Here is a 9,142-nt window from a genome sequence, read left to right as displayed (position 1 = left end):
AGGGGCATGTTTGGTGTTTTTTTTTTTTTTCTCCAAATATGGGATACAAATGGGATTTATCCAGTGGTGCATGCACCTTGATGCACCTCCATCACAGACAGACAATTGAGGAAGGTGACGTCAAACAGACAACAGGATGTGGGAACATTAGAACTCCATGTACAGAAAGTCCTTACTGTACCCTCCAGTATAACACCAGTAAAATGATGTTTTACATTTAAATGGCTGTTTTTTTTTTTGGCTTGTTTCTCCAACTGAACTGTCTCACAAAAACATGAAAACATTCCTGCAGTATTTTGAGTCCAATCAAATTTGACTGGAGCTCTGCTGAAGTATTAGATCAGTGTATAAATGTTGTACCCACTGATGAGATCACAAGCACGCCAATGAATGTTTGTCAGGACATCTGTACCAGATCATCTCTGATCTATACAACACAAGCTTTGTATAATCACATTAAAAGTGCCTTTAAAGGTATTAAATGTATATATATGTGGTATGACAGCCACAGTTGTTGCCTTAAAGCACAGACGGTTCCATGTTTGATTCTGGCTCAGACCTTCCTGTGTGGGTTTTCTCCAGGTGAACTCGCTTCCTCGTACAAAACCGATGACATGCAGGGTGCGTGACATGGTCTGACTTGTAGACTTGTGACTCAAAAGGTGGTCTCCAGACTGAGACCCTGGTTGTGGATCTTTTGGCTGTAAAGATCATGCAGTCAGACATATCTAACTGTTGCAGCATAGCAGCGTCTCAAGCAACAATTTAATTTAATTGCATTTTAGACAATAAAAAAAAAAGTCTCTAGGGGCTCCACAGAAATTAACAACCTGACAACATGAGATGTGTGTTGTTGTTGTTGAATTTAAGAAAAGATTTAACAAAATCCTGAGTTCACGAAGACACGGATGTCACTGGTTGTAATTACACATAAAAGTCTCTTTTCTTTTAATTACTCTCTTGACATGTTTGTCAGTGTCACCCCGCTGCAACTGAAAACTTTCTGGGAACAAATCAAAACTCTGTGATGGTTTAACCACGGCTTCCTTTTATCTACCCGATAACAAGCAAAGTTTACAAAAGCTGGACATTTAACATTCATCTAATGGAAACACTTTGCAGCTCAGGGACACATAAAACACTAATGAGATGTCAGACATGTCAGGCCATTAACGCTGTACGCCATATCGTGTAATTATTGTCAGAAAAAAAAGAGTGATTTGAGAAGCTCAGAATGTGAGATTACTGCCTGGTGGTTGTCATGATGTAGAGAGGGAGAGAGGGAGAGAGAGAGAGCGAGGGACAGAATCCAAATGAGGAGCTGTTCTTCATATCCTGCAGGAAAATTCCTTCAGCAAACATTCATAACTCTCACCACTGCGCTCAAGAGTAATTAAGGGAACACAGTGAGGACTCCTTCGTGATCACACCTGGTTATCTAGACTGTGCCTCTCTCTCTCTCTCTCTCTCTCTCTCTCTCTCTCTCTCTCGCCTTTAATAAGCGGGCCAAGGTGCCTCTGGGTACCATATTGTCTCATGCAGTCGCTCCTCTGGCTTTTCAAAATAACATTTATGATGCCGTGACCTGCTGGTCTGTTTAAAGAGCTGCCTGGGATGTGAATCTCCTATTTCACCAGAGCATGACGAGGAGGATTAATACGAACTGACCACAAAGTGGTCATTGTCTTTTTGTAGATGGAGAGGAATTGATATCAACATGTTATTTTTATTTTTTTTTAATGGCTGAAAGTTGAGAATCACGTAGTGCTGAATAATGAAATCTGATGTTTAAGATGTAGGAAATGGTTTGTCAACAAGGGCTATCCCTGTGTCAGACACACAAATGCCTCCGGAGCAGAGCAAGACCTATAAATGATTTATGAATGCCATAAAAACACAAGAGCAGAAAGTCTGGGACTGTACCCATCATCTTGTGTGACCCACTTCTTGAGGAGAAATTAACAGAGAATGCCACAAGGGATCATCTGCGCCTCCTGTCTCTGGTACTCGAGTAAAGCACTTTCCAAAAGCACTTGGGCTGCTTGGTGAGGGTCCACAGGGTTCACAGTGGACTCACCTCAACCTCAGCACTTACCAGAACAGTCTGACATATTTGGAGGTCAGTATCTTATTTACTTTCTTGCTTAGAGTTAGTCATCATCATCATCATCATCATCATGGTCATCGGTCATTGTTGTCCAATGAGGAGAGGAGGTACTGCTGCACAGAGAGCAAGTAACAGTGGTCAATAGGATGAAGAGGACTAAGTAAGGTGTGTTTCCAGCCAGCTTCACTTCTCTCAGTGGCCTCCATCAAAATATAAAGCAAATCTTTTGAAAGCTGTAAATACATCAAGTGAATAAACTACACAAGCTTTGTTGAAAGAATGTCAAAAAATGAGGTCATCATGTTGTTCACCATCTGTTTTTCCCCCCTTCTCTTTATAAGAACAGGGACTGTGTTGGTCTCATCTTCAATCCATATTCTGCATTATGGTAAACCTGGAAAGAAGCTGTCAGTGGTAAGTACCATCACATGAGGTCAGTCTTTTCTTCTACTTGTGTCATGTGGTTTTAAAAATGTTGCTTCATCATAATTTGTTTGAAAAATGTGCTTCCAGTCTCACATATTATGCATCAACTATTTTTTTTCCTGCATAAGTCAAAAAACAACCAAAGCAATCAGAAAAAAAACAAAAAACATTTTTTTTTATTTTGGCACTAAACACAATTCCAACTCACATATTAGTCACATATTAGTCCAAAATACTTAAAATTACATTACTATTGCACGGTATGGGAGGAGACAAGAGCGACCCCTTCTTTAAAGGGAGGTACTGCACATTTGTCACACATCGTACCTTTTAGAAAAACACATATCTAGAAATGCTTCTTGTGTAACTGTTTTGTTATCCATCACTTGATTTGACAGAAAACGACTGTTTTCATGTGATGACATGAGTGAGTCTTAAAGAAGCCCAGGTACAGCCTCCTGTGGCGAGCAGGAGGTTCAACAGTACTGAAAAATAGATGGTAAGCCTCTCTCTCTGACATTTCCTGCCTCACACACACACACAGCGCTCTCCTCCCTGCTTTCCACCGATAACAGACTCTCACGGTGGCTTTGAAATCAGCCACTGTTAAAGGAGCCTCGCCACTGGAAGAGATAAACACAAAACTAGTAACAGACTTGTGTGCCAGCAATTCTTTCTGTGAGTGCACACATTCTTTTGTTCACCTGTATGTACGACAGGTGTGTGTGCGTAGCGGGAGTGAGGGCGCCGGTAATGCAACACCTCTGTTCCCCAGTACGCATAAATGTTGCTGAGGTTAATTTAAATTTCAGGCCAGCTCAGCTTGCCCCGCCTGCTACCTTAGACGCGTTACACTGGTGTGAGCATTACAACTGCTGGGTAATGGGACACAAAGTGGGGGATAAGGTGACGCATCCAATCCGACAGAGCGCGGCCCTGTTTGGGATCTGGTTGCAGGTGAAAATGTTTCCAGGCTCTGCGATCACATGGAGTCTCCCAGTGAGGGGCCCCGATCTGGACACCTGTCAATTTTCTCTTTTAGCCAAAAAAGGTAACTGACACCTTAGATGCTGTACCTGAGGAGAGCGACAAGGACATCCTTTGGGTGAGTGTCAACGCTCTGAGATGGTCAGCTTCTTTTTTTTTTTTGTCTTGTCCTCCGGAGAGCAGACCCAGCTTCATTTTGTGTTATACAGCTCCTCACTGTGGTGGAAAGTGTGTCTGTGTGGGGGAAAACAAGAAGATTCTGCTGGCATAAAGCACTTATGACACTAATCTACATGATATAGCAGTGGATGCATGTATGAGAGGGATCCCAGGTCTGCATTTGTTCAAATGGCCAGCAGGGGGAGACTCCAACACAGCAACCTTTGACACACAGGTCACCCAGCAATGCAAAGAACACACACACACACACACATAGAGTCCTTGCTTTATATATATATATATATAAAAAAGAGAACAAAAGGCTTCTAGAGATCTAAGAGATGAAGAGAAAGGTCAAACTTTGTGCTATAGAAACATTTGGCCAATATAAAGCCTCAGTTTGAATACCAGCATGCTGGGGAATCCAAAACAAAAGGAAATCCCGCTGCTCATATCTGTGCACTTGCTGTGATGGAGGATCAATGGTGACACTGTGACACGCTTGTGCGACCCTTCTCTGCTGCTCAGCCAAATGAAGGTCGCCGCATTGTTCTCGTCGCTTCCGACCAGGTCACCGACGAGGCCACAGAGCACGGCCTCAGCACTGAGTGGTGCTCTCCTTTCATGTGCGGGATTGATCGGAGATCAGGCCAGTGTGGATTTCAGGGATCAGATTTGACAGCTTCACTTTGCAGCCTATCAAGCATGGCCACGTGTAACGTAGCTACACAGGCTGATCAAGGGAAACTCATGTCAGAGCAAGAAGCAAGCTGATCTGAGGCAGGGAGGTTGTTACATAACTCGCACTAGAATTGTACTTCATGTTTTAATTCACAGTGGGCCTTCTCACTGCAGACAGTCTGGATTATAGAAGACCTTTTCACACTGAAAAGATGAAGATTTAAGCAATAAAGTAGTGATTACACATGTAATTATGTCGAAAATGCTTATATGGCAAATGAATGAGAAGCAGTTACTCACACATTTAAATGAAAACTTGTCTACATAGCAGCTTATTTGTAGAATAAAGGAAATGACACAGAGCGGTGTGACAGTGATGATAGGAACCCTTTTAAACCGCACTATTTGTTATGCTCATTTATTAAATACTACTAAATGAAAACAACATTTCTCTAAATAAAATTCAGCACCATTTTTCCAAAATGTGAGGATTATATTACATTAAATTGTAACTCCACCAGGGGGCGCCAAGCCCTTTTTTAAAATCTCAACCACACAACACACAGCAAGAAATAGCGGTGCCCTGAAATAGTATTTCAGGGGTCATTTTCATTCAGAAGGTTGAAGCATGTGGACTTGTAGAGTTTGAACTGTTTGGTGGGGAAACATGGTTTATATGTGGTAGAGGACCTCAGTGGGTGAGTCACAAACAATAGATCTGTCTTCATACCTACCGGTGTTGGTCTGACTGACTGTGTCAGGTGTGTCTAACATCTTTGAGACTACAGGAGGGGGACTGGGTGACAGTTCGATGTTCTTTCTGAAAGCTGCATTGTATGTCCACTACTTCTGTTAAGGGAAGGTTTTTCCAGCTTAACATAGATGCTTCCTTGACTCCTCTTTTTGTCCTGTCCTCTCTGTCTAAGATGTAAACAAAGGAGTGTAGTGTCCTTTCTCTTTGAGGTGGAGGTGAACAGCTGAGTCCTGTCCTGTAAAGGTGGCTCTGCTGTTGTTTAGTTTCTCTAATGTACAGATCAGAGCATCCCTCACTGCACTGGACTGCATATACTACATAGCTGTGTTTGTCCGTGGGAGTTTTGTCCTTCAGGTGAACCAGTTTCTGTCTCAGTGTTGTCATGGGTTTAAAATGGACAGGAATGTCATGGTTGTTGAAGATCATGCAGACTTTCTCTGATAGTCCTGGGATGAGTGTGTGTTTGTGTCTCATGCTCCCCCTTTGTCCTTGTCAGTTATTCTGTAAAGCTGCTGCTGTCTTGTCGCTGTGTCCATGCTGTGTTGTCCTGTCGCCCTGTGTCTCTTTACATTACCTGTGCCTTGGGTTGGTTCATTTCAGTTGACCCCTTTGGACTCTTTTTGTTTGCTCTTTGTATTTTTTTGTGTTTATTGGACTTTTAGTGGCTCATTAAAGCTGACCTTCTGTTGAACACCCCGCCTTTAGTGTCTGTGTAGACAGATTTGTTTCCATTCTGCAAATGGAAAAGCCAAAAGCTTTAGACACTCGTGATGCTACAAATACTCAGAAAGGCCACAGACATCACAAGAAAAGTAAAAATCTCTCAAAAGTCCTACATTTCAGAAAACATCAACTTTCAATTTCTTTTTTTGCTCTGACTGTGCAGAGGAAATGTCTGTTTCCTCTACGGAGCTTTTCATATGAATCCGGTAACTTTAAAGTTTTGTGCAACAGGGCAGACTCATACTATGAGTATGAGCTATGTTATTACAACTGACAAAAAACAGTCATGAAGTGATTTCACTTCCTAAAATGAAACTCTGAAACTGTAATATTTTTGAGACTCTGAAACAATTTTTTACACATTTTTCCTTTTCGTTCAGCCTTTGTTTATGTTGTATTACTCTGTCAAGTAATTGTCAAACAGCAAAGCCATCATATATATATATATATATATATATACATATATATGTATATGTGTGTATATATATATATATATATATATATATATATATATATATATATATATGATGGCTTTGCTGTTTGACAATTACTTGACAGAGTAATATATATATATATATATATATATGTATATGTATATGTGTGTATATATATATATATATATATATATATATATATATATATATATATATATATATATATATATATATATATATATATAAAACATATAACCATCGCAGGTTAAACCATTTGGATCCATGTTGCTGAGGTGTTAAAAATGACGTAGCAATTTGTAAATTCCATTAAAATCATTGTGTCATTCACGATGAGGATACTGCAACCTGGCTAATAGGAATTCCCCAAATGGACAGATATATAAATGCCAATACGTGTGCTGTCAATCATGAACCCTCTTCACTTGAGGTCAATACTTTAAACATTCCCCAACAGAGGGCCATGAACATCCTGATTGGTGAGTAAGCACTTCTCCTCTTTGCTGATCCACACAGCTCAGGCTCAGAGAGGAAGACAGAAGTGTCCACCTCTGCACCGCCTGTCAGCTTAGACTGGTACTGGTGTTATATGTGTTGATGAAGTTTACATCTGGTGCTTTTTATACTTCTGTCCAAATGGGAATATCCACTATGTTTAACTGTTGCAGTTACTTAAGGCTTTGGCTTCATGTTACAGCTGGGACTGCTCTGAACTTATGCAGCTATTTAGCCTGAGGGAGGGGGGCATGTCCAGCTCTGCAGCACAGAGAGGAGCTGCTGAGGAAAGAGAGCCAGGCTTTGTTCTGCTTTGTCCTCCCTTACTTAAGCACACACACACACACACACTCATTGTGCTGTGTGAGCTTTTGTTTTTGATGCTTGGATCGACTTTGATTTCTCTCATCTTCCTGCAGTTTTCGCCTTGTCGTGCTACATGGCCACCGTCGCCCGCAGCGCACCTCTGCCGGGGAGGAGCGCACTTGTTGAGGATCCGTCATTTCAGGAGCTTATACAGAGGAGCCGCAGTTTAACAGAGAAGATCCTGCTCTCAATCCCGACCACGCACAGATCCTGTATTCACACTGAGGTGAGAACCCGGCGCACAACAACCCAAAAAAAATATGGGCTATGTGACCTGTTGGCGCATATTTTTTTTGCGCTATGTCTGCAGGGATTTAATGCTGCTGCGTCACTAATGTAGCCGGCGGCAGGCTTTTATTCTGAAAGAATGTCTAAAATGTGAAATAGGGCTGGGATTGGCTGTCGTCGTGCGTCATTCGCCTAGTTGAAAATAGAATAAATCAATTAAAAACACTCACATTGGCTGTTATTGGATCAGTTTAATTAAACCAATGAATTGATAAAATCATTCTGTGGGTACCTGCACTTCCTAATTAATTCTTACAGAGTATATGTAACATTAAATCATAGATTAAACAAAAACAAAGATAGAATAAGTAATTAAATGTGTAATATCATTCTCTTTAACTACCTGGCTTCTATTTATGTGTACTGTCATTACAAAAGGATACACCTACAAAAATGCAGTGTGTTTTTCATACCAAGCTGTCATCTAACCAGAACATCTTTATGCTATTTTAGTCTCTACAACTCAACTCCTCAGAGAATGCAAAGCTTGTAACCATGGCAACCTTCATTGGCATCCCCTCTGCTCCTGTACTCAAAGTTGCGTCAGAAAATGTCACTTTGGTAAGCATCCCTGAACATTAATAACACACACAAACACACACACACACACACGCAGCCATCCTGACACACTCTCTGTTCTTATTTCTCATCAGGAGGACAGCTTGAGTCGGATGTATGAAGGCCTGCAGCTGCACCAGGCCCTGCTCAGCTCTGTGTCTTCAAAACTGGAAAGCAATGATAAGGTGACAGGGCTAATGGCTGACATCAGAGATCTCGCCATTCAGATCAATAAGGTATAGCAGGATGCTCTTTAAAAATAACACACCAGTCCTGACAGTTATTCTGGATTTTTAGCACCTTCATGATATATATATATATATATTTATTAATGTGCTTTGCAGATGCTAAAAATGGCTCAGGCCGAAGCTGCAGTGCAGCCCACCCCGACCCCTGTGGCCTTACATCTGCCAGGAGACTACGAGGTCCAGGTGGCGGCTCATCTGACTCTGGTGCAGCTGCAGTCCTTCAGTCAGGACATGGTCCGCTGCCTCAGGAGTCTGGACCAGGAGGAGACTGAAAGCTGACCAATACTCTTGACATTTTTTTTCTCTGTCATCCAGATTGTGTGCTATGTTTTAGTGTGATATTTATTAATTTGTTAAAAAATTATTTATTTTTTTAGCTATTACTATTTATATATTTATGTAAGCGGTATATGGAATATTTATTTTTGATAAAGCTAGTTTTTGTTGACAGTTGCTAAGACATTTGACCTATATTAACTTTAACCACTCTGCAAGGTTTCAGTTAAACTATTTTTGTGTAAATATTATTGTAAAATACACTGTACATGGTTTTATTTTCTAATCCTATATTAAAACAAACAAAAACTCTTATTTTCCTGAACAGGGATTTGTTCCTTTTTGTCAGTGACACACAAACACATGCTATCTTTTCAGTAATTTTCTAAAATTCCAGTAAAGCCAACAATCCATGTGAGAAATACAACTGAAAGTCAAAAAGAGGCTTTTGGTGTCCACTTTTCTAGAGGAAGTGTTACAAGTGACAGATGACCATCCTCTGTTAGTCAGAAGATGAACCCTCTGCCATGTGGTAGCCCTGCAGGCATGTGATTACACTGACTCAGGGACTGTAATCGTAACTCCTAAAATGTGATGTGATGTGTAACCACACAATAACCAT

The 9,142-nt window shown here is 40.9% G+C and overlaps 1 protein-coding gene across 3 annotated transcripts; it reads left to right on the top strand.

The window, feature by feature from the left end:
* Window positions 1-6,712: 6,712 nt before the first annotated feature.
* On the top strand, window positions 6,713-8,835 carry LOC114437585 (uncharacterized). Of its 3 annotated transcripts, none has more exons than XM_028408377.1 (5): window positions 6,713-6,768; window positions 7,204-7,376; window positions 7,892-7,999; window positions 8,092-8,232; window positions 8,341-8,835. In XM_028408377.1, the coding sequence occupies exons 1-5, from the start codon at window positions 6,753-6,755 to the stop codon at window positions 8,521-8,523; spliced, it is 621 nt and encodes a 206-aa protein (XP_028264178.1). In that variant the 5' UTR covers window positions 6,713-6,752; the 3' UTR covers window positions 8,524-8,835. The 3 variants fall into 3 exon arrangements, with proteins under 3 accessions (XP_028264178.1, XP_028264180.1, XP_028264179.1); XM_028408379.1 differs by lacking the exon at window positions 6,713-6,768 and adding an exon at window positions 6,770-6,865; XM_028408378.1 differs by lacking the exon at window positions 6,713-6,768 and adding an exon at window positions 6,844-6,865 and having other exon boundaries at window positions 6,987-7,376.
* Window positions 8,836-9,142: the final 307 nt, after the last annotated feature.

The sequence above is a fragment of the Parambassis ranga genome, chromosome 6, assembly GCF_900634625.1.
Source record: "Parambassis ranga chromosome 6, fParRan2.1, whole genome shotgun sequence".
In the NCBI taxonomy this organism is placed as follows: Eukaryota; Metazoa; Chordata; class Actinopteri; family Ambassidae; genus Parambassis; species Parambassis ranga.
The sequence above is the reverse complement of the archived record's forward strand: the minus strand, read 5'-3'. Positions and strand labels throughout refer to the sequence as shown.